At 41.6% G+C, this 25,403-nt stretch overlaps 1 protein-coding gene across 2 annotated transcripts; it reads left to right on the forward strand.

The window, feature by feature from the left end:
• The first annotated feature begins 4,366 nt into the window (after positions 1-4,366).
• tbc1d8b (TBC1 domain family member 8B) lies at positions 4,367-24,951 on the forward strand. 2 transcript variants are annotated; one of them, XM_036523966.1, is made up of 21 exons: positions 4,367-4,578; positions 8,039-8,149; positions 9,043-9,161; positions 10,025-10,250; positions 10,639-10,879; positions 11,248-11,455; positions 12,101-12,268; positions 13,478-13,639; positions 14,914-15,064; positions 16,491-16,705; positions 16,793-16,910; positions 17,282-17,567; positions 18,591-18,720; positions 18,870-18,968; positions 19,132-19,200; positions 20,528-20,768; positions 20,894-20,959; positions 21,201-21,305; positions 21,577-21,630; positions 22,204-22,301; positions 22,611-24,951. In XM_036523966.1, exons 1-21 carry the CDS (start codon positions 4,452-4,454, stop codon positions 23,022-23,024), a joined length of 3,408 nt encoding a protein of 1,135 aa, XP_036379859.1. In that variant the 5' UTR covers positions 4,367-4,451; the 3' UTR covers positions 23,025-24,951. The 2 variants fall into 2 exon arrangements, with proteins under 2 accessions (XP_036379859.1, XP_036379860.1); XM_036523967.1 differs by lacking the exon at positions 21,201-21,305.
• Positions 24,952-25,403: the final 452 nt, after the last annotated feature.

Raw genomic sequence — 25,403 nt, forward strand, 5'->3', positions numbered from 1 at the left:
TGTGTATTTTCCCATTTGCCTCATGCATTTTCTCAAGTACTACATTTTTTACACAACATTGGAGATGTGCCTTAATAAAATGCTTTAGCTGCTGTAAAATGTATCGTAACCCGTAAGACGATGATAAATTAAATAGTTTTGTTAAATATTTGTAACTTATTCTCATTGGCATTGTTGACACTATCAATTACACTGTAATATTTCATCAATCGTGACCTGGATTTTATTTAACTGTGACTTTACTCAACACTTCACCTCTTCAGAGTAAAGGCAAAGCTATCCAAAGTATTTTAATTAAATAAGGGACATAGTATTCGTTTTATTTCTTTTTCCTTAACTTGGCCACATTGGAGACTTGATAACTGGTGTGTATATATGATTAAAGTTTATATTAAAATGGAAATGAATTGTAAATAAAATTTGTTTTATTAAATGATGGCAATGTCTTTGAGTATTAATTGGGGTTCTTGAAAGAGGAGATATGAAAGCAGCCAGTGTTTGATCTTAATTTCCTCCAATTGAGTGCGGCCATGTAATTGGCTGGCGGAGGACAGCATGTGCAGCTCTCAGCGGGAGTGGACGGCTGCTGGAATTTTCCTGTGTCCAGAACTGTCACAAAGAATTATCATCTGTGTAAACTAGGGATCTAAGATACCAAAAACTCACGGTACGATAATACTACGATAAAAAAAAAGTCCACGATACGATATTTATCGTGATATTAAAAAAACGAAGAAAAAAGAACTTGGAAAAAATGTCCTTTATTAAATAATATATCAGAATTTTTTATTCGTATAAAATTTGTTTTTCCTTTTAACTTAGCAAAATTGGCAGTGGCGGGTCCTGCCAAATCTCTTGGGGGGGGAGATAAACAATTACAGATTCAAATGGCTATATTTAAACAGGTTTAATGTCCAGTATTCTTTATAAAGTCATGATGTCACATACTCACGGTATAGTTGGTGGTGGCATGCACCTTTAACGTGGGTACTCTGCCACGCCGGTGAAAGGAGAAGGAGAAGAAGTAGGTTAGTGAATTCATGGCACAGATTAAAAACTCAAGCGAGTTGAAACGTTAGCAAATAAAATTGCTGAATGTTCTGAGAATGTTGGGTCAAATTGGTCGTTATTACTGCGACTTATACCACGGGTTGGTTAAATACTCGTTTCTGATTGGCTGGAGGGGTGTGCATTATTTCCCGGTAAATGCACGGTAATAATGCGCGGCTATGAAGTAGTTCCAGTGAAAGTGGCCTTATCACCGTTCGAAATTATCAATACACCGTGACATTTGCCACTTCAAATGGAGAATTTCTCAGAAATAACATTTAACCTTTTTGGCAAGAATGGAGACTTTGAGAGTTGGATGAAAACCAACGTACTGGACAGTCCAAAAAAGGAGGTGCGCCTGTCAAAAGAAAAATTAGGGAACAAGTGGAAAAATACAACAAAAGGCATAAACCATCAGTAAAGATTAAATGAATAGGCTAAAACAGAGGAAGGGAAACACGTGGACAACACAAAGAAATCAACAACATGGGCAATCGGGATTTTAAGAGACTGAGTAGTCGAAAACGACGAGAAACATGATTTTGAATCATTAAATGCTGAGTGTCATATCAAGATGCTGCGGTCCTTTTATACAACAGTTCAGACATCGACCGGACAAGATTACACAGTCTCATGTTTTTTGGCCTTGAGAGGAGGGCTACCGGACACCATCTGTCAAAGAGAGGAAACGCTGGAGCCGGGTACTGTCAGTGTCATCGACCGAAAAAAATGCTCACCCAGTTACGGACATGAAGCAACGGCGACCACCACAGCGAGATCAGAGTTCCAAACGTCAAGTCTCCCACGTACTTCGCGTGATCTACCATTGTCAATGTCAAATTTTACAATAGATGGAAACGTTCAATTTAATTTAAATAAATGAGTACGACGTAGTTTATAGTCACCGTTACCACATACGCACGTACGAATGTGACGTTATCCACTTCATCCGCTAAGCGGACACTGTAGCTGGCTATATCAGAAATTTCTAGTTAGTGGGCTAAATTAGGCTACTGTAGTTTCAGTTCAGTGTTTGCCTTTTGGTTGACAGCACAAAGAGGGAGAGAGGAGGATAGAGAGGGAGAAAAGGAGAGAGCAGGATGGAGTCAGCAGAAAGAGCAAGAAAAATATTTTGTGGTGTAAAACTTATGTTACTTACTAGTAATACATTGAAAGTATTATTGTTGTAAATTAAAATATCATAGCCTATATAGAAAAATATGAATGTATTAATTGTTATCCAGTGAAATGAGTGATTTAGCAGGGGGGTTGAACACTTTTGCAAGGCACTGTATACATATCACATTCCCATTAGGGGCTAAGCCCCCCTAAAGGTCTGATCCTAGAATCGCCCCTGCCTGGTACAGTTGCAAAACAAAAACAATACAGTTTTCGACAAGGAGAGATAGTATAACGCAGCTATATTAATGAAATAACCTTGTAGATTTCATCACAGTCCCACGACGGTATCGAGACATTTTTTATCGCGATATTGCGAAATTCGATATATTGTTACGTCCCTACAGTTTACAATTAAAATTTAAAATGATTTGTCTTGTGTCTTTCCCTAACTGAATAGGATGTAGGGCATGGAAATTTTACTGAAATTACTGAAATGTTGAATTGTATCCTCCATTGAATTTAATGTCGTTTGTATAGCAACCTGTTAACATTTCTCACCCTGAGGCTGCACTGTATCAACCAAATGACTGGATGTGGCTGTCCTTTCTGTGAGACTTTGACCCCCGGCTTCCCTCACCATCTCGCTGGGCTGCAGCACCCCACCTTACACCCACAGCCACTCAAAGCAGCTGCATCATATTCTCTAAGGCTCTGATTGCCCTGCCTACATCACCACTTTAATTTTTTTGCAATTAAAAGTAGTTTTTGTTAATGAATATATTTTAAGTTTGCATTCATGATTCAACTTTTGCCTGTCTTGTGCCAGTGTTGTGCTCTCAAGTTTGGGAGCTTGCAACAGTGTGTAGACATTCATTCGTTTCTATGATAAGACTTGTTGTGGAAATACCTTTTTCATACTATATACTGCATTAATTATTGTTGTTACTGTTAATATCTCTGTTATTATTGTTGTGTTTTGCCTTTATAGTGGCAACATTTGGAAGCCAAGCTGGGAACCAGTAACTATCCTGAGTGTTGTGGCACAATTTCTCTCTCTCTCTCTCTCTATCTATCTATCTATATATCTATCTATCTATCTATCTATCTATCTATCTATCTATCTATCTCTCTCTATCTATCTATCGCTCTCTCTCTCTCTCACACACACACACACACACAAAATTAACACTCTTTCTATGTCTCTCTTTCTTTTTTCTCTTCCAAAACTTTTCAATCCAACACTTCTGTCTCACTGCCTACTGTCTCTTTGAAGCTGACATTCACTTTCCTGAAACAGATCTAGTTTGAAGCATTGTTTTGTTAATAAAAATAAAAGGTGTTTTGTTTTAACAAAAATTTTGACAGAAAAATTTATCTTGATCTCTGTCATCCATTTTTGTAGATTTTGTACAATTAGTGCACACTATAGGCCTATAATACCTTTGGTGAAGTGGTTTTCTCATTTATTTAATACAATCTACACTCTGCTATGCCAAGTGTAAATGTGTTGTATCAACTACGCCAGTTGCTGCATGTACATGACCACAACAGTAGAAATGTGATAAAATCTAAATCGCGACTTCCATATTGGTAATTTCGAACAATAAATAATCTTCCACAACGATCCAAACATGTATTCCACGTAGCCTGTCTGCCTTTGCTCAACACATTGTTTCATGTCAGGGATGCTTATAGTTCTGCCCATGCACAACGGGTAACTGTTCGTGCTGTCGCAATGAACTATTTCAACGTGCTCATTGAGACAAAATCGTAGAGTAAATGAGTTTAACCTCCCATTCGAATTTTCTCACTTTTCTAATGGACAACTAAAGTGAAACACCTTCTGAAAATCATTTGTAGTGTGTTAATAATATCTGTGTTAATAAATCAATTAAAACAGTTTATATGACAGTAACAATCGCCCTGCTCAAGAAGAAATGTCTTCGAATATCGTTATAATGAACTTATAAATTTCTATAATTGCTAACGGTCTTCAATTACTTCTGAATCAGCCTTACTGACAAAAAACACAGCGCTTCAGGGAACGTGAAGGAGTATGGGAAATGAGGTGTTTTCTGTAGATGGCGCTTGTGTTACAAATGGCACTAAAACAGTTTATAGAACTACTATCCCAGAATTGCCCACGTCATTGACTTTGGCAAGCTTTCTGTCGACGTGGGAAAGAATTCACTTGCTTGCAAACAGAAACATTTCATGGGTGTAGGTGGCTTCCGCGATGAACATCGTGACGTTGGAATCGAAGATATCTGAATTGAAATATGTGGCTGAAACCGGAGGAAGTGCTCTTGAAGAATGCATTGAAGTTATGGGTGACGGAAACATCAAATGATTATTTCGTTTTGCAAAGGAGGCGAGGGTATGGAGAGGGAGGAGGTGGCTTGACAGGTAGGGGACGGAAGCTAGCAATATCGGTTACTCTACCGTATTAAACGGTGGTTCAGTGTACATATTCCTTCGGTTACGTTGTTTATACTCCCGATGGGCACCCATCTATTCTGTATAGTGTAGAATTGTCCCAAGCATTACAGTAACACTAGTCTTGGTAAGTTTGTTTTTTTTCGTTTGTATTCTCATCAAAATTCCCATGCCTTCACAGCAGTTTACCTTTTTCACTGATTTATAAATGTTAATTTAGCTGTGTCCAACAGGTATTTTATTACAACATACGTCGGTCGTGTGCATGTTTTGTCAGCTATAATCGTTTCGCTGTTCTTGTTGCATCCTGTGTGCTCCGAATATGTGTTACATTACATGCGTCGGTAGCCTATTTATTCACAGTGCATCAAAAATGTGTGCACAGAGCAGAAAAAAACACATTTGCTGTAACCGTTAGTGATGACGCGGGCACAGTAGAGGTCAACAAAGTAGTTGTATGTGAGCCTGTGAAGGAATCAAGAAATTTGATTCTTACAGTTTGATTTGGTTGGAGTAATGCGCTTAATTACAAAGGCTTTGTGTGTGGTAATTATTTCTGTGACACTGTACATGTTGTTTTGTTTCTGGAATCAAAAAAGAGTTCCAAAAAAAAAAAAAAACAAGATCAGACCGGGAGGGGAACGATGCACTCTGAACGCATCTTCGATCAACCCTGTTTTTGAAGTTGCACTATCACAGCACTGACATCATCACTGATACTAGCATTATTTCCCAACATCATGTGCCTTACGACTGCATTTACAATAAACAAATAAATATGTACATAAATAAAGTCAGTGGTCTCTTGCAGATGATGCAAAACTTCAGTCTTTGAGAGACTGTCAGTCTTTGAGACTAATCAGTTAGAAGGATACTGACCGAAGTTTAGAGGACATTTACTATGTGGTCCTGGCACTGACCTTTTGAGCATTACCAATAAAAAAAAAACACTGAACCAAGTGCTGCTTCAGAAGAATCAATCAGCAGGTATAATGATGACTGTCAGTTTTCTTCCATCCATCTTAGCTGAAAGCCTTGTTTTGATGGCCCAAAAAATAAATGTTGGGTGAGGAGCTGGGTGGCCTATGGTTTAATGAAACATAGCCTAGACACAGCTGTGCCCCCAAACGAGCTAACATGCTGACATCTCTATGACTGGGGGATAGGGGAGGGGGAGGGAGTATGAACCTAAACTTTTCACAGTCTATATCATTTTTCAACGGAGTGGAGGTAAGTGGAGGTAAAATCAAACAGTCCATTGTTGAATGTGCGTCTTAATAATTTGAGTGTCTTAATGATTTGAGTATGAGGATGTGTAGTCATAATTAACAAAGAAAGGAACTTTTCAAATGATTCAAGCTAATGGAAAATGGTCAAATATATTAAACCAATAGATTTTTTTTTAATTTGTCAGAATTTGACTTCTGAATTTTTTCACTCTAAATCATCTGCATTGTGTCATAACAGGATTGATTTCTGCTGAAGTATAATCTGCAATTCAGGCTGAACAATTAATGATCCATTATTCACAATGGTGAATAATCCTGGCTTTAGAAAAGGTGGGATTTAAAGTCAAACCTGCGCTGGGATCGCATGTGGCTCTTTGCAGTGTTTAGATATAAAACCTCCTCTCTTGTGTCAGATTTGTTCTTGTAATCCATCTGATTAAGCAGAATGCAGTGAGTATCCTTGTAATCCCATGTGAGACAGCTCAGGGAGAAACTGCATTTGACGATGACCTGTCATTTCTAAGGCTATTATCGTTCTTAATGTGGTGGAAAATCTGTGTTTTAAGACAAAGGGTATATCCTATATCCAAGCACAGAGAGCTCTTTTTAAATGAGAGAACATTGCCCTGGTTTCTGTAGCTGTTTGCTTCCTGCTGCTCAGAATATCACTTGATAATATAATACTGACATATTGTAAAAAGAGGATCAACCCTCACATTTGTCGTTTTTTGCAATTCATATACACAGGTATAGCCTAATTCTGCTGTTGCTGAATCATAAATTATGGAGGATGAATATGCTTGTGCTGTGAAGTATTGTAATTGACCCAGCTGCTGCTCCATCAAACAGGAATATAGCTTAACTGAATATAAAATGATGGATTGGAGATTGAATGGAGGCTACAGCATTCACAGTAGTGTATGTACATATCCATAGTCATGTGTCTGATTAGTTGTGCTTTGATGTAAACCACCTAGGTGGCTTTGTGGTCACAATGCTGGAATTGATACCAGAAGATCATAGGTTGAGCCCCCAGGCTGAGTCATACCAAGTGCTTCATTAAATCTGAATTTGATCACTTTAGCAGTAGGATGTAGATTTGCAAGGCCGTCTCACTGGTGGCCATCTGTGCAGTTCTATTTTTCCCTGACAATTAGCAGCGGTTGGTTGTATTTAGGGTAATGACCGAGGAGTGACTCAGAGAAGTGGTAGTTTTGAGCAGTATTCCTGTCATGCTGAGTGCAGGGGCTGTAATTACTACTAATTAACGGGTCATGACGTGAAGTGGGCTACGATCATGGTGTCATCACCACCAATGTCATTAATGAGGCTAGAAACATGCTCTTCTGAAGTGCCTGTTCAGAAGCCCTTTGAAGCTTGAGAGTAATATTTGGATTGATACCAGCATCCAAATCACAATAGGCCACTGGAGGTGTTGTTTTTCTTTATTTTAAGTTCACTTAAAGAGTGCCTCTCTGTGTACAGTTATGACCTGAGTAGATCCGGTTGATGAGATACATAGTTAAATGTCTGCCCATGATTGTCCTTTTGTGTTGTATCTCTCCCTTGTTTTTTGTGAAGTCTGCATCAGGTATGTTGTTGCCAGCTACTAGTAATTTACAGGCATCTGCAGGTTGCAGTTTGAAATGTCACTCATAATGAGTTTTGTGAAGTACAGTGAAGTAGTAAAAATAAAGGTGCTTTCACTTGGCAGGAGATATTCTTTATACAGATTCAGTGGTGTGCACTATTACGTTAAAACAGACATTCACTCACAGTCAGCAGGGAATCAGAAAGCCAAGTTCTATAGTTCTGACCTTTATAATAATTCATGAAGGGCAGTTCACAGATGGGTAATTGGACACGACTTGCTGCAGCTACTGGTGGACTACTCAAACATGTAAGCAGGGTAGCCATGCACCTCGTCCAAATGTGAATTGGTTGTCTGAATTCAGGATCATGGGCGCAGGTGCATCTTTGAAAAATGGATGGCAGCCGCTAAGGCTTTCAGAAGGCCCGAAATGGGATGGCGGGTCCCCCCTGGGAGAATTCAAACATTGTACCTGAGGTGCGAATGAAATCCTGTTTTCCAGCCAGACCCTCCCCCCTGTCCTAGATGTGCAGCCCTGTAGCTGTTCCGTCTGCGATGCGTGATAATGTTTCAGCTGGACTGTTTTTGTCTATCTTCTGCCGGGAGACAGGCCTCCTGGTGGGGACGCTGGACACTGTGCTGGACTCCACCGCCAAAGTGGCCCCCTTCCGCATCCTGCACCAGACGCCAGACTCCCAGGTCTACTGGTCAATAGCATGCGGTGAGAGAGAGAAATCTCTGCTCTAATAGCCTCTTATGAACTGAGAATGTGTTGCAGTGGCAAAAGAGCTGCTCAGCTAGCAGATGCACGTATGGGATATGAAATATGTACAGTTGGGGGAAAAAATATCAAGTCTCTGCTTGCTATTAAATAATCCTGTTTATGTTTACCTGTACTGCCCCTTGGGTGAGTATTTTTAGTTAATAGAGCATTAAGACTGCCAGACTTACTTATGGAAATCAAACTCAAAAACCTATCAGCTCTGATATGAGTCACGCTGAACTGCTGCATTTGGTTTGAGGCTTTTTAAATCACTGTAGATTCAGTCTTCGTATTTAGCCAGTGCCAGTGTAATATTGTTGTTCAGCCATGCAATTCTACTGTCAAATTGAATTGTGTCATATCAGATTGTTTACTTCCCCGGGTCTTTGGCTCTACTTCAAGTGTGTACTGAGATCAATAAATGCTGAGAGTGTTGTAAAGCTTTGATCTCTTTTGGTGTTCAGAAATGCCATATTCTGCTGACTAATGCTGCAATAAAGAGCAGAGACCTCCGGAAAAAATTAATCAAGGACATTGACTGCATGGTCTTTCCCCCAGCGTTAGTGATGTGTATTAAATGTTGCATTTCTCTATTTATTTGTTCTGCAGACACTCTCATTCAGAGCAGTTTACATAGCAGACACCTTACATATTTTTTCTTTATATGGCTGGGTACACACTGAGGGAACTGAGGTTGAGTGCCTTGCTCAAAGAGTACAGTGATGGTTGTCCTCCAGCCTGGCAATTTGAGCTTCCTAACCACAATTCCATGTTCCCACTCCAGATTACACATCAGATGTCAAACTCTTCCCCAGTTTGTGGTGCCTTATTTTTACTTGATCTTACCTTAGGTGCCACAAAGGAGGAGATCAGCCAGCACTGGGATTGGCTGCAGCAGAACATAATGAGAACTCTGTCTGTCTTCGACTCCAGCGAGGACATCACAAGCTTTGTCCAGGGCAAGATCCGAGTACGTTCTGTCTATGGACTATACCCAACATACAACACTAATGAAACACCTTTCAACACTCTTTACCACTTTCGTCCTTCGGGAGCATGCTTGCTAGGGATGTGCATATGGATTAATTTAATATTCAAATATTTTACAACTCCCAAGAGGGGATTTTTGAGTAATCTTCTGTTTTTTCCCTCAACATTGTATGAAACTAGACCTGTGTAGGTAATAACTGCAAGAGAGCTGGATTCATGCAAACTTTAAGGCAGGAAAAGAAAAGACATCATGTAATTGGGTGTTATTTAATCCATACTTTGTAGGCTCTCCTTTGTGAAAAGTGATGAGAAACAATAAAACTAGGTCGTTGTTATATGCTTTGTCAAATAGGAGGCATTCAAGTATCTATGAAAGTAAACGGTAAGAAATCTTCAGGCCATATATTTCTGAAGGAAATATTAAGCCTCATCACTAATGCTCACATTGTCCAGTTACAATGAATAGTCAATACAGACTGACACAAATTTATCGTATTTGTATGACTGCAGCTATAGTGCAGCTAAAGTTGTTTCAAATTCCATCTTTAAAAATACTCATATCGCATAAATAAGGGTCGCATTGTCATTATATGTAATTATCTGGTTGAACATTAAAAGTATGTAATTTAAATTAATTACAATTTAAAGTCACACTGAAGAAGTCTAAGAGATGAGTCTTAAGAGAGATTTACATGTACATGATAAAGGTATTGTGTTTATTCTGTTTAAGAACATCCATCCTGTAAAGCAGGATACCGTAATAAAACAAACATGGGTAATTTTAAGAGTGACATTCATATGGCTCATGTCTCACTTCCATGCTCTTCTCCCGTGTCTTCGCAGGGCCTGATTGCCGAGGAGGGGAAGGTCTCTCTGGTGCTGGAGGACGACCCGGAGAAGTTCCGCGAGGCGCTGCTGAGGTTCGAGAAGTGGTTCGGCCTCCCCGAGAAAGAGAAGTTGGTGACCTACTACTCTTGCAGCTACTGGAGAGGCCGCGTGCCCTGCCAGGGCTGGCTCTACCTGAGCACCAACTTCCTCAGCTTCTACTCCTACCTGCTGGGGGCTGAAGGTGAGCAGAGACAGCTCAGTGTGTCTTCTGCTGCCCCCTACAAACCCCCCATGGTCTGTGACAGCTACCGGTCAATGAGATTTCTCCACCTCCTTTGAGTGTTTTATCTCAGAAGGTTTTCACAGAGGAAATGCTCTTGCATAAACGGAAGCTCTGTTAAATGCACATTATCTGTCTGGCTATGATGTCTTCAGTGTTTTGACCATGAATGGATTAAGAGTCATTGATAGGGAGAATGAGTTGAGTGGTCATTAGGGCTTGTACATTCAGTAGTTTTGCTGGGCTTGGGCGAGCTGCTTTCATAATACAATTGAAGAAAAACATTTCCGTCAGTAGGCGCCAGAGAATTCAGTGTGCAGTTGTTGACGATAACAGTGTGCCCTCTCAGTGAAATTCATCATTTCGTGGGACGAGATCTGGAAGCTAGAGAAGACGTCCAGCGTGATCCTGGCTGAGAGCATCCATGTGGCAGCCCGCGGCGAGGACCACTACTTCTCCATGTTCCTGCACCTCCACGAGACCTTCCTGCTCATGGAGCAGCTGGCGGACTATGCCATTAAGAGGCTGTTTGACAAGGAGACCTTCCAGGGAGACCCAGCCCTCAGCGATCCACTGCAGATCACAAAGAGGTAAGGGCTCTTCCTGCAGCCTGGCTCAGAGTCAGCTGGGATGGTCCCCACTGGGCACCGTACAACTCCCCGTCTCTGACACAGCCAGCGGGAAGCTGTTTTCACCATCACATCAAAGAGCACTTAAACCCTGTCAATCAAGCTATCAACATGTTGCCATTGTTCATCACCACAGCAATCCAACGCTGAAGCTAATTATGAACAGTCTTCTCTTGCCATTGTTGTCATTGAAGGGTAATATGTGTATATAGCCACGGAGGAGATGCACAGGTTAGATGCATGTGTTGAACCTGACCTTTGAAAATCGCCCTCCCCCCTTTTCTTGTCTGCCCCTGCCCTCCCACATCCCAACCTACACCCCATCTCAGGGGCCTTGAGACGCGGGCGCGTAACGAGCAGTTCAGAGCCTTCTTCCGGCTTCCACGGGAGGAGAACCTCCTGGAGGTGTACGAGAGCTTCCTGTGGGTGCCCTTCAGCCACTTCAACACGCTGGGCAAGATCTGCGTCTCCGAGAACTACCTGTGCTTCGCCAGCCAGGACGGGAGCCAGTGCTACGTCATCATCCCCATTCGAGAGGCAAGGAGCCGGGCCACCCCCGCCACACTGAAACTGAAACTCAGTTTGTTTGGGAATTGTTTTGGTCCAGTTTATCAAAGGCCGATTTTACTTGTATTTATTTAGCTCATTCAACAACCTCTTAGCTAGTGAGGACAATTCCTTAAGGCAACGGCTTGACTTCAAAAACATGAGAAAGTTGAAAAGAAAAAGGTTCTGAGCAAAAATGAAAAAGTAAAAAAAAAAAAAACTTTATAGAAAATGTCATTAAGCATTTCAAAAACAAACCAGAGGGAAAGTATACAGTTGGATGCACCAAGTGCACACCAAAATTGGCATAATAAATTAATGAATAAATGCTTTTTGATCTGCTGTGGTAGGGTGGGTTTCATGAACTACGGGGTACTTGCCACCTGCCTGTTAGTGGCTCAGATAATGAGATATTATAGATAATATATATAATTGAGATAAACAAATAAAAATGAATTAATTCCTGGTACATTCAACCTGAAACAGTGTAAAATCCCTTTTGTGCCATTTAAAAAGACACAATGTGTGTATGTGTCATGTCACAATAGACTGGCATCCTTCAGCATCCAGTTCAAAGACTGGTATATGGGATGAGCAGGTGTGTTCGGGAGATGATAACGTGCCATATCTCCTCAGGTGGTCGGCGTGGAGAAGCCGGACAGCAGCAGCAGAGCGGTAACGGTGTGTGTCCGAGGGAAGAGGGCGCTGCGCTTCTCGGAGGTCCGGGATTACGAGCGTCTGGCCAGTGGGATCCGCAGGAGGTGCGGGGTGATGGCCAGCCCCCAGCACGTAGCGTCAGGAGAGGTAGCCCTTTTCTAACCCTGTCACTGAGGTTACACATTCCTCCCCACAATCATGTCTCCTCACTCTCAGAAGCAGAGACTGTTTATGAGAGTCCGGTGGACTGCAGAAAATCTCACTAATGCTGCGCTTTTTCACCACTTTGAAAATGTAAAGCTTTTTTTCTGAGAACAGTCATTCCCTGTAGCTCTTATGAAAATGAGACTACCAAGAATAGCTTAACAGGCATTTTTGAGCAGATTTCATGTTACAGTTAATAATGATCCTCCTTTCCAAGTGTTCCATTAAGTATAAGTGTACACTGTTGCAGGTTCTTAAGGTCAGTTCCAGTGGGTTGGACTGCTGATATATGACAATGGAATAATTTGAAGTTTGGCTCAGTTATCGAGCAGCCCACTCATTGGAGGTGTATCAATGGATATGTATGGCTCCTGGCAACAAGAGCAGGAGTGGGTTCCAGATGTCAGTCAAGATTTGTGATTCCAGTTTATATAGCATAGATGTCATGTCCATAGGGATGTTAGTAGATCCATCGTAATTTCTTGCGTAATGTGTGTTTCAGCATCTGTCACTACGTGGAGCCCATTCTGTCCATTGTGTTTATTTAGAGTCATTTAGAGTTGTTTCAGAATAAAGAGGGTTCTGCTGATTTACGATCCTGGATTAGATAACTTCAAGAGACACAATCAGAAATCTGATTAGGATCTAATCTAATTACCTAGAACCTAATCGAATTAGAATAAGTATTTGATGCTTTACGTAAACAACAGCTCCTACTTCTGGCTACACTGTGAACATTCCATTTTCAATAATTGGCCAGAACACACAGACACACGCGCACACACACTCAAACACACATACACACACACACACACACACACACACACACACACAAACACACAGAGTATTAAAATTATATAAGTACTCTTAAAATATGCTTACATTCCAAATACATCTTGGTCATGCTAATGGAGTCGGATCATTATTTTTAAAGCATGAGTGTAGCTAGCTGTTTGTCGGGCTACATATCTATCCATACATAGAATGGGATTGTTCCACCCCACCTTTTCAGGAAGGATGTGATCATTGACTGGAGCTTTTTCCTAGACCGTATCAGTGCTCCAGACTCCAGAAATGTTGATCCCGACTCAGAGCTAATGGGATTTTGTTTGGGACCACATGCCCCCCAAACCCCCCTCCCCCCCGCCAAAGGTCTCCGGAGAGGTGTGCCACGCGCTCATCGAGCACTTCGAGGACAACCCAGAGGAAGTGACCCTGATGGTGGGACAAAAAAGCACCAGCAAGGCCGTCAGCACGGAGGCACTCATGACAGTCTTCCACCCCCAGGACGCAGAAAACCTCGACCCTAAAATGGTAACAAAACGGCTACAGGCACAGACAGTGCAGAACGAGGCTATATGAGTGTTTTCAGATGTCTAAAAAGAGAAACATGCTTGTATAATGTGTTCACAGGGTTTTTGTACAGGACGATTTGAGTATGTGTCATAGCTGGCTTTAGCTTGAAAGCAGCACTATTTCAAAACCTTGGATGCTCCTCCAAATTACTGGAAGGATTAATGAGCACATTGTGTTAGTTTTGATGGGAGCAGTAGACTGGAATTTATTCATAAAACATTGGCATCATCTGAAATGGACTGCCTGCTTTTCAATGGAAAAAACATTTTCAGGATGCTGATTTAAACGTATAAAATAATGAGGTGTTTTTCAACCTGCCTGGTTTCTCTTTTAGAAAACCCTCAGGGCCCTATTGGGGAAATGTACTTACAGCTTACAGCAAGTTGTAAATGTGGTTATCAAAAAAGGTTGTCAGAAAAGATTTTGGTATTCTGACTCTGCTAGTGCTAGTCCACAGGGCATAAGTGGCACTAAATAAATGACACAATGAAGCAATGATGCACGCAGCAGTATGTGAGTGCAGTCAGTGGTACTGAGGACTCTGGGAAGTTTACTTGTCCAGCAGCTGCTACTTTGATGGGTGTTGACAGCCATTGGAGATACCTGAGCTTTCCTGAACACGTGTATTGCAGCACTTGTATTGACATAAAGCAAAACTGAGAGTCACTTGGAATATGCCCATAAAGTGCACCCAGGTGGGACAGTGGTAAAGAACAAAAGGGTGCCTCTTAGCAAGATTTGTGCAGCCTTTGGTAACTTACAACCAGGGTGTATTCCACACAACAGTTACAAGGGCAAAGCACTTTCCCAGTGTTAGAGAATACAAATCATGCTTGAACCGTAAGATTGTTACACTGTGTTAATCCTGTAATGCCCTTCATGAGTATCATGTATTTTTTTCTCAATCACCTGATTTTAGGAATTATAAAAACACTACTGTGCCTTGCATTTGTGCCAGTCTGCTCCCATTACACCTATTAATTGAAAATGCTTTGAAAAGCAGGATGAAGATTAGTACCTTTGGCTTGATTGCCATTTTCTGTCCCAGAATACTGTTCACATACTTGCATGTCATGTCTGGTCATTGTACCATCTTTTTTCCGGCTTATAAACAGGATGCTTAATGTCTGCCTGCTGCACAGAGTGTATTGCTTTTTTCATTCATGTCTTTGAGGAGTGTTTTGGCCTACTCCTTCACTGTGGGTCCGTGTGCTTTCTGTGACGGTGTGCAGCTGAAGGAGAAGATGAAGGAGCAGTCGTGGAACATCCACTTTGCCGAGTACGGCCGTGGCATGAGCATGTTCCGCACCAAGAAGACGCGAGACCTGATCGTGCGCGGAGTCCCAGAGGCCTTAAGAGGGGAGCTGTGGCTGCTATTCTCAGGTGTGCATTCCCGAATCCGACTAGTGGCGTATCTGCCCTGATCTCTTCCGCTCTCTGCTGACTCACATTCTGGTGTAATACTGTGGGCAATGTATGCCCAGTGGAAGCATTTTTTTCCCATGGCATGAGGAATCAGGATGTTTTTCCTTCTAGCACACCCTGCATATATTGACTGTGCACAAAAGATGTGCCTTTGCACTGTTTTATTGCAGTGCCATGAGAAATGTATTAATTGGGTGCAGACATCAAATTATTAATAATTCCATTTCCAGGGCCCAGTTGTAATGTGTGACATTGCAAAGAGCTGCTTCAAATCTGAAAAGCCACTCTTTATCATCCTTCCAAAGTAGATTTTCAGTACATCTGCCAATTTCACAGTGTGGTTGTCTGGAATAAAGAACAAACCACCCAAGTGAACCGGTTTTGTTTGCCAAAATTGAATACATTAGGAAGTATTTTTTAATAATAAAATACGTTTACTTGTTGGACAAAGGGTTTTGGGAAAAAGTTGATACACAGCTGCAGTTTATAAATAAATCCATCAGTCTCCTTCTAAGCTCAGAGACAAGCTGCAAGATATGTTTAATCTATTATAGGACATAGCAACAGTTGATGTGCATCCCAGGTTTCACCATGTAATCTTGTATTTGTCTGCAATAATGTTATTTTCAGTGATAAATAGCCACAATGCTGTGCTCTAATTCAGTAAAAAAAACTCTGAGTCACTGGCCATTAAATTAATTGGGTGATGAGTCATTTATCTGGAACACATCCTTAAATAAATATGTTCTGTGGAATTATAACCATGTCTTAAAACATTGAATGGAGAAATATATAAGAATTTGTCACCTCTTTATGCTTTTATTGATTGCCTAATGTTTTGATCAATCGATTGAATTTTGATCAATTTTGAACTGTCACCATACTTGGAATAGACATACAGAAATGTAGCCCTTCTGATGTGATTGGTGAAACCTTTCACCTCAGCTTAGTAGATATACAGAAAATTTAGCTATTTGAAATGTGAATTGCTTGTAAAGAGGGAAATGGAAGATAAACCTTGTGAAATCTAGGTCATTCAGTGAAATTGAGATGGACTTTGTCATGACCCTCTCATATTATCTAGAAAGCTGGCAGATATGTTTGTAATGTGGAGATTGAAACATAGGCAAAATATTTAATCTATATCATAGATTTTTTTATCTACACAATATGCCATCAGGATTTGGCCCATTAAATAGAGGGATGGTCAGGTGGCCTGACTGGGAATTTAGCCAGAACAGTGGGGAACCCTTGACTCTTTACCATATGTGCTGTGGGATATTTAATGACCTTGGTGGTCAGGACCTATTATGGTACGAAGTTGTTATGAGGGGTCGCTGTATGAATGTGATTTTAACACTTTGTTTGCTTTTCCCTCTGGCAGGTGCAGTGAATGACATGGCCACACACCCGGGCTACTACTCAGAGCTGGTGGAGAAGTCCCTGGGCACGAGCACCCTGGCCACTGATGAGATCGAGAGGGACCTGCATCGCTCCCTGCCAGAGCACCCCGCCTTCCAGAGCGACACGGGCATCTCCGCCCTGCGCCGGGTCCTCACCGCCTACGCCTACAGAAACCCCAAGATAGGCTACTGCCAGGTAGGCATCGCTTCGGGCCACTCCACCAAGGCCGAGCCTTGCCAGACACACTCTGATGTCCCTCCTCTTGTCGTCTGCTCCCCGAAGGCCATGAACATCCTTACCTCCGTCCTCCTGCTGTATGCCAATGAGGAGGAGGCCTTCTGGCTGCTGGTGGCGGTGTGTGAGAGGATGCTGCCCGATTACTTCAACCGCCGGATCATTGGTGAGTCTTCCGTTTTGTTTTGCTTTCCACAGGTGCTAAAATATCCGACCTTTACCCTTGACATTGGTACTGTAATTGAATATGCTGGTCTGCATGTGATTGTGTATATATGTGTGTGTCAATATAGCAGTATAGAGCAGCAGTATAGCACAGTGGTAAGGAGCAGGGCTTGTGACCAAAAGGTTGCTGGTTCTCTGCTGGGACACTGCTGCTCTACCCTTGGGCAAGGTGCTTAACCCAGAATTGCCTCAGTAAATATTCAGCTGTATAAATGGATAACATGTAAAAATGTAACCTATGTAAGTCGCACTAGATAAGAGGGTCTGCTAAACGTCAGTTATGTTATGTATGTTATGTAATGTGTATCCCAGGTGCCCTGGTGGACCAGGCGGTGTTTGAGGAGCTGATCCGAGATCAGCTGTCCCAGCTGACGGAGCACATGACAGACATGACTTTCTTCTCGTCGGTGTCTCTCTCTTGGTTCCTGACCCTGTTCATCAGTGTTCTGCCCATCGAGAGTGCTGTCAACGTGGTCGACTGCTTCTTCTATGATGGGATCAAGGCCATCCTGCAGCTTGGCCTGGCCGTACTCGACTACAACATGGAGCACTTGCTCAGTTGCCGTGACGACGCAGAGGCAGTCACCATCCTCAACAAGTGAGCCTTTTTCATTTTCCGCTTTTGGAATCACCAATCAGACGCTGTCGTCTTTCGCTGCGATGACCACTGCGCTCATGTAGAAGTGCAGGGCGTAACGAATGCGGAACGAATCTGTAGATGCACTTAGTCACCAGGTGTCCCTGTTTTTAGACATCGCAAGTCACCCAGTACATTGCAGTGGGCATTGGAGCATGGGTGCCGCTTCACTGACATCATATGAGCAAGAAGGCACCTGATGAGTCACAAGGTGGTGGAAAACAGCGAGATGAGCAGCTCCTGCTGACATACCCTCCCCTATCCCCTAAGGAATGAAGCTAGTTTGTTCCAACTTTGTAGACTTGCGGTCATGGTCGGCTGATGACACAGCTGGGATCAAACCTGGTCTGGAAAAGCTAGGCTTAATGAAGTAATCACTATAAATCAACATATACATGATTTAATAAACTGCAATTCAGTTTAAAAAAGGTTTAGCACAAGGTAGTATATAATGGGGTTTTTTTATTAGAAATTAGACTCCTACTTGCATGAAGTGGCCTAGAAATTTCATCTCTGCAAGGACTTGGAGGCGTCATGCCGAAGCTGTCCTGTGTGATAATCCTGTGAGGGCACACAGGAAAGGTTTTTTCTCTCTCTCTCAAAAATCTTCACTGGCAGAGAACCCCTTAAGCACCTGAACTTACCAAACTATGAGTCATATGAAGTACGTGTTGGAAATTTTGATATCACCAAGGCAATTTCCTGTCTCGCTCACTTTATCACTCCAGTCACACCTCAGAGTAGAACTATTTTTGTAAATAACTGCTTGTCGAATCTAGGTAATTAACGGAAGTGCCATTAAACTTGGGTTGCATTGAATAACCCCAGTTGACAGATGTGTGTCATCACTTATTTTTCCTGCACCATTTTCCTGCAGGATTTCCCTCGTGCTGTTCATGGACTCCTGTTGACTTCTGTTCTGATATGACCCCTCATTTGCTGTTCACAGTCTTAGCTGTATGTTCGTTACACCCCTTCCCCCAGGTTTTTTGACAGCGTCACCAACAAAGACAGCCCCCTCCCCCCCACGGTGCAGCAGGCCTCCATGGGGAACAACGACAAGACGTCACACCCAAAGGTGGACATCATCGACCTCATACGGGAAGCCTATGAGGTACCACATCCGCGGTGTCTCGGTTCGCCCGGCCTCCCGTTTGCCCTGCAGTACTGCAGCAGAAGTCTTGAACGATGCACCAGTAGCTTCTGATGACAAGGCTGTAACTTTACACCTGCTGCTCACCACACATTTTTTCCTCCCTGCAGAAATACGGGGACATTCGGTCAGAGGAAGTGGAGAGCATGCGAAGAAGAAACAAGCTGTATGTGATCCAGACTCTAGAAGATACGACCAAACAGAATGTTGTAAGTCACCTTGAGGGAGAGGCATACTGCAGTCCCTTTTGTGTTTTACATTAGGCTGGTATGTAATATCCTACGCCCTTGCCTAGACCCGGGCATACATTTTGAATGCAGAGCGAGAAATAAATTTGCAGTATCAATAGGTGCATTGACTTGTGTTTTTCAGTTAAGAGTTGTCTCTCAGGAAATGAAATTCAGTGCTGCCCATCTGGATGACCTGTATGCGCTATTCAAGGTGAGAATACAATCTGTCTATGATTCATACTTGTAATGAAGTGACATAATCACACTGTCAGAAATCTTTTGAGAATGAATATGAATAATAAGACAATGGGATGTGATGGGCCATGGTGATTATATTATGTCATGATTCTGCTCATTTGGCTTTTGAGTAACAAAGAGACATTGAGTATATCATTTATTATGTGGTCATAATGAACATTACAGTCTGGTGTATAATGTTGTCTTCTCACTGCCCACATTCAACTGTACCTTGCTATGGATCATGATGTCCTGGAGCTATTCAAAATGGTTATTTGTGTATAAGTTAATTTTCCTTGAGTTTAGCTGACCTCAGATCCCTTTCAGCTGCCCCAAATTTACATGCCAACTGATACAGCTGTACAGGAAATGCTTGTAAATTTCATGCTGTTCTGGTTGTTGTTTTTAATGTTTGCATACTTAACGGTACTGCTACTTCACATCATTCAGCACACACCTGTACACCATTTTTTTTTTTGTATGGGTTGATTAGGCATAATGATACATTCAACTCATACGATAGGTTTCGCAAAATGGAGTTAAAAATACAAAATTATCACAAAATTATATTTCCCAAAAAAATAATGCTGATAAGAAACCAAAAATATAACATGAATGAACAAGTTGTTTTCTTTCTCTCCTTTATTTAAATATACCCCTAGCCATACCAATGTTCATGATGAACCAAGGGTTTGAGTGCCATTTTGCTTTTATAAAATGGATTCATAATTGGCTGAATTCTGCTTAGCTACATAAAGTAGGAGGAGAGACTGAATTTACCAAGTTGTATTGATTACATGAAACTGCCAATGGAAGTGGCACCAAGATTGTTGTGATGCTATTGCTAAATTAACGTTCTTAACATTTCATAAATGGTGCTAGCTAGCCAGTGAACAAGCTGGCTGACAAGCTGGTTTTTGAGATGTTTGGTTGTTTCACAAACATTACACAGCAGAGTTCAGTTGCTGGCTTACTACACTCTACTGCTACTTCTCAAGAGGTAAATGTTTCCATGTAACTTAGCTCTTAGTGATGTGGAATAGATCAGTTGCAATATTTATGTTTATCAGTGCACACAGATATTAGAACAATGTAGAAAAACTCCATTTACCTTTGGAATATTGGTGATTACTGTCACAAACGGAACACAACCATGATGCCATGATAGTTTACATCTGGAAAATGCCATTAAAACATATGAATTTGTCACTGAAGTGTTTCTGAAGATAACCACAAGGTGGACACCTAAACTGGCTTCTACATTAAACCTGTCTGGGGTTGCTTGCATGGTGTTGTTGCAGAGGCAGCATTTCCTCAGCTGCTATTGGATGATCAACAGCCCAGTGCTCCTGCACCATGACCCTAGCTTGCCATACCTGGAGCAGTACCAGCTGGGCCACCAGCAATTCCGCACCCTCTTCTCCCTCCTGGCCCCCTGGGCCCACTGTGTCAGCCATGATGCCCTCTCCCTCTGGGCCTTCCGCCTGCTGGATGAAAACCAGGACGGCTTGGTCAACTTCAAGGAGTTCTGCTGTGGTCTGGGTGAGGACCCCACACTTATCCACAGCTGCCACTGATATTGTGTGATCATTTAACATAAGCCAAATACCGTCCTGAAGCCTCTGTTTCACCAGCGTCAACTTTACCCTGTTTGTTTCTCCTCGTAGATATTTTATTCAGTGGGTCTTTTACAGAGAAGCTGAAGTTCCTCTTTAAGCTCCACCTACCACCAGGTAAATTTAATGACTGTTTACCTCCTCAGCCTACATTGCTTTTGCTGCGGTGGATTTGAAAGCTCCGTCAGAATGGAAAATGGTTGTCATGTTGGGTTTTCTAGCCTGTGGCATCCGGTGTCCCTCTGACTTGATTTTAGATGGTTGACTGATTTGATGATCTCACATAATTCTCTCACTTTCCTTCTGTCACACTAACTTTGCTTTCGGCTGCAGCTGTACTAACCGCTGTGTCTTCCAGCTTTCACAGAGGTAGAGACAGGGAGCCCTGTCCTTTCAAAGGGTCACAGACTGTCCCACTTTAGCCCACTGAGCGATGACCTCTCCCACTTCAGTCGACTGGCTGGTCAGCTTGCCTTTCTTGTATTCTCATCCCATTAGCTTCCCTTCTCTTTATTTGTGGTTTCTCATTTCCTTTTCTTCTACTTGTCTAAGGTTTTCCAAATACCTCTGGAAAGTTTTCCCAATGTAGTTCAGAATGCGTTTACTAAATGTCTTTTCATGTGCCAGCTGAAATGGTTACCCTATATTACTGTTGTGTAAGTCATCTGTGTGTTTCAGTTGCTTGCCTCCTGTGCATGATAAGCAGTTCATTTCGTGCGATTTGCCCGTTGTAGTGTCCTCGCCCGATGTCCCTGAAGATGGGGTCATTCGGAAAAGTCCAGAAAGAGGTAATGCTTTGCTGGTTAAAGATGTAAAGAAATGGCTTTCTGTGCTCTGTCTTTCTGTCTCTTTCTTCCTGTCAAGGTCAGGCATATATTCTCATGTTGTATGACTGAATATAGCATTGTACATCATTTTATGTCATGGGCATTGGGAATACCATTCCAAGTCTGGTGCAGCCATAGACAGGATTTATTAGACCTTAAAACACACTGCTATTAGTGCTTTTCTGGGTCCACTAAGGACTAAGTGCTTTTCATTCTATGGACCTTAGTTCTGTTTGGGGCATAATTTTCCCTCGGGCCTTCTGATAAGGAAGGCATATACATAGCTATCTGTATCAGATAGCACAGCTACAAAATCTATCATTTTGTTTCAGCGATAAGGCAAAAAGTAAATTTGCAACCCACACAGGGTTTATTAAGTAATGTTATTTCTCAGGTATAGAGCATACACAACAGATCTCAGTGCCAGTCAGTGCCTTTCCCAGCTATCAAGCGAATTTGCTGACCTGATGTTTTCAGGCTGGTAAATCTGTGCTTTGCACCCAGAGACCCATCTTTTTTGTGTGTGTGTGTCAGGCCGAGGGAAGGTGGATCTGCAGGCATACCTGAAGCAATGGCAGGATGAATTGCTGAAAAAAGAGGAGAGTATTAAGGATCTACCCAGAATAAACCAGGTAAAGACACTGCAGAGACTCAGTGGATCTTTCTGCTTGAATCCTTGACCCAGCTGCATGGTTACGGTTACTCCTTAATATTACCTTTCTGGGCCACTTGGTTTGACTAAATTCATGAATAACAGAGATTTTCAGCAAATGGAATTTGTGTGCACATAACGTTTGAACAAAACATCCTAGATTGATTGAAGGTGTAAGTTACACAAGGGCCTTGTAGAGCTTACCGTTTTCATTTATTATGCAAATCACGTCAGTGAGCCTTTCTTCTCATTCGTTTAGAATTTTTAAAGCTCTTCTCTTCGTTTTCAGCATCAGTTCATCCAGTTTTCAAAAACCCTGTACAACCTGTTCCACGGTGACCCAGAGGAGGAGTCTCTCTACCGAGCTGTGGCGCGCGTCACCAGTCTCCTCCTGAGGATGGAGGAAGTGGGCCGCAGGCTTCAGGAGCCGAGCAGCCCACCCAGCGCTCCCTTGGAGCAGACTTCTGCAGGCAAGGAGACCCCCACAGCCCCCAGCAACTCCGGTGACAGCCCCAGCCCCCCCGCTGCCCCAGACGCTACGCCTGCCCCGCAGGAGGTGGAGTGGTCTTTCGCCTTTGAGCAGATCCTGGCATCCCTCCTCAATGAGCCAGTTATCGTCCACTTCTTCGAGAAGCCCGTCGACATTCAGGCCAAACTAGACCATGCCAGGAGCGCTCAACTCAAAGCTCGAGCAACCCAGTAGAGGGGGACCTGTCTGACACCCCCTCTTATTAAAGCCATAAGGTCTGTCTCCGCTGAGCTTTCACTCTTCTTGTTCTTTGGTAAAGGGATAGGTGCTGAGCCAGGTCCCAGGCTCATCACCCAAACACAAGAATACCCTTTTCTGAGCTTGGCTTTGGGATAGAGAAAGGAATTCACACTTAACAGCTGAAGGAATTGGCTCTTTCCGTTATTGAGTACATGATACACCAGCCAGCCTGATAAAGCACTTGCCATTGTCTACCAGAATGTTTTTTTTTTTTCAGGGGGCGGGTTGTAGCCTTAACTAATCTTGACAACACCAGCTTTGCAAATGGAGATGCCTGAAATCAGTGGTGACATGTTTCTTGAAATTTCCCCCCTTAAATGTCACTTGGGGAACTTCTAAGGGAAGGGTTGCCTTACGTTAAAGGACAGCATAGAAGGGTTTTCGTAGGGTTGTCTAACCAAGACAATTAAAGGAAATATTGGAAATGAAAATTGAGATTGATATATAACTGATTTCTTCAGATATATTAGTCAAAGAGTTATATGTGCATATTGCTTGAGAAGACTACTGGGCACTTAATTGATTGTTCATGGAAGTGTAAGAAATGTCTGTCCATCATTTCTGACAGCAGCACCCTGCCTCCTATCCACAGGACAGCTTATTTTTGGCTCAAAACATATTATATTGTAAGATCTGTGTCTGCGCTGTATTTGAGAACACTTGAATAGCTACATGATTGCATGTAGTTCATAAGGTTCCCATGCAAAGATCTATGATTTTCATTAGTGCTTTATGGAACAGAGAGAATTTTTTTAGACTGTGTGGATGATGCCACTTTTCACTCCCAGTAGTTTCTGTGATGCTTATTAAAGTACAGAGCAAAGTGCACCAGTGAAATATTTTTCTTTTACCGTGTGACTAACCAGAGAGGTCAGGAGAGGGCAGTGCTGCTACAAAGCGGTACAATATTTGATAATGTCAGAGATGTACTCTGTAAGGGACAATACAATTTTCTTTCAGTGCTTTGCAGATTTATCGTGCATGCATATGTAAGGCGCTTTCTGTTTTTCATACAGTGCGATTGTTTTTTTTATTTGTACTTTTTGTATGATTTAATAAAATTCTAGTGGGATATGGAGATTCCTGTTTAAAGAAATACATTGTTTATTATTATGTTCACTTCATTATATTATAATTATGACTTACGTTTTTATGGTACAGTGCTGATGTTGACAAGCATTTTCACAGTTAAGTGTGGGGGTATATCTGAGTCTCATGTATCAGAGTAGTTATCGTGGTATTTATGTTGTACGTCAGACAAAATGAAGTAATCTTTGCTTAATACATAAATACATGATATTCCAGCTATAAAGACATTCAGAATTTTTCTGAGAGAAATTTGAAAAGCATGACATTGTGCATGTGCATGCGCACCGATACAACTATACATTTACCATTCAGGCATAATGTGGCATAACGTGTCCCCAGTACATTATTCCATTGCGGTTTTAAAATAGGATAAATTTTAAAGAAAAACATCAGGTGTTTATATGTGTGACATGTTTTTGGATTAAAAAAAACTTTTTTGGCTTTAGTGAATATACAGTACAGCATGTATTTGGGTATGAGTGGGAAACATTCTGAATGGAGGCTAAGAGTATTTCGAATTTAGTCTATTAGTTTGTCAGAACATTGATTTTCAGAAGTTAATGGCATTGATTTGCTTTTGAAATGGTTTGTTGAAAAGGAGAACATGACCAAGCCACTGTGTGGAAGATACAACTTATTATGCAGACAGAGGTCAACAGGGGGAATTCCATAAACAGTGCAAGCTCCTTGACTTCTATACATGTATGTACTTTATTTAATTTAATCAGCATAACAAAAGGAATTAAAGGTCAAGGAAGGTGTATTAAATGTTAAAGGCAATGATAATTAATTATATGTGAGACTAGTTGTATAATAATTATTTTGTCTATTTTAATGTTAGCTACCAAAATGTTTATGGAAACACATTTATATTGATCACTATGTTGATAAACCTCCGATATGAAAATGGAATATAAAACAGTATTTAAAATTATATATTATGTATGATATACAGATATATACAGTATATCTTTAAAAGGTAATGTCATAAATCATAAATTTAAAAAAAGTCTAGAAAATGTATCCCTTACAAAAACTGGTCATTTTATAGTAGGATTCTGTGGAACTTATACTGAAGGGCATTATTCTAAGGGATAACTGCTGGTTGTGCTGCTAGCTTTTAGTGTTTCAAAAATACCTCCAATCAAATGGTATATATCTTAATGTTGTCATTTTGATTATAATGTTAGGAAATGCTTTTATGACTTGCATCTGAATTCAGAT

The sequence above is a fragment of the Megalops cyprinoides genome, chromosome 3, assembly GCF_013368585.1.
Source record: "Megalops cyprinoides isolate fMegCyp1 chromosome 3, fMegCyp1.pri, whole genome shotgun sequence".
NCBI lineage: Eukaryota > Metazoa > Chordata > Actinopteri > Elopiformes > Megalopidae > Megalops > Megalops cyprinoides.

Bases quoted from the DNA above. Each gene is read 5' to 3' on its own strand.
- tbc1d8b (XM_036523966.1), top strand. From the start codon at position 4,452: ATGTGGCTGAAACCGGAGGAAGTGCTCTTGAAGAATGCATTGAAGTTA. The intron at 17,568-18,590 runs GTGAGCCTTTTT...CCCTTCCCCCAG, and splicing joins GCAGTCACCATCCTCAACAA to GTTTTTTGACAGCGTCACCA. The intron at 22,302-22,610 runs GTAAAGACACTG...CTTCGTTTTCAG, and splicing joins ATCTACCCAGAATAAACCAG to CATCAGTTCATCCAGTTTTC.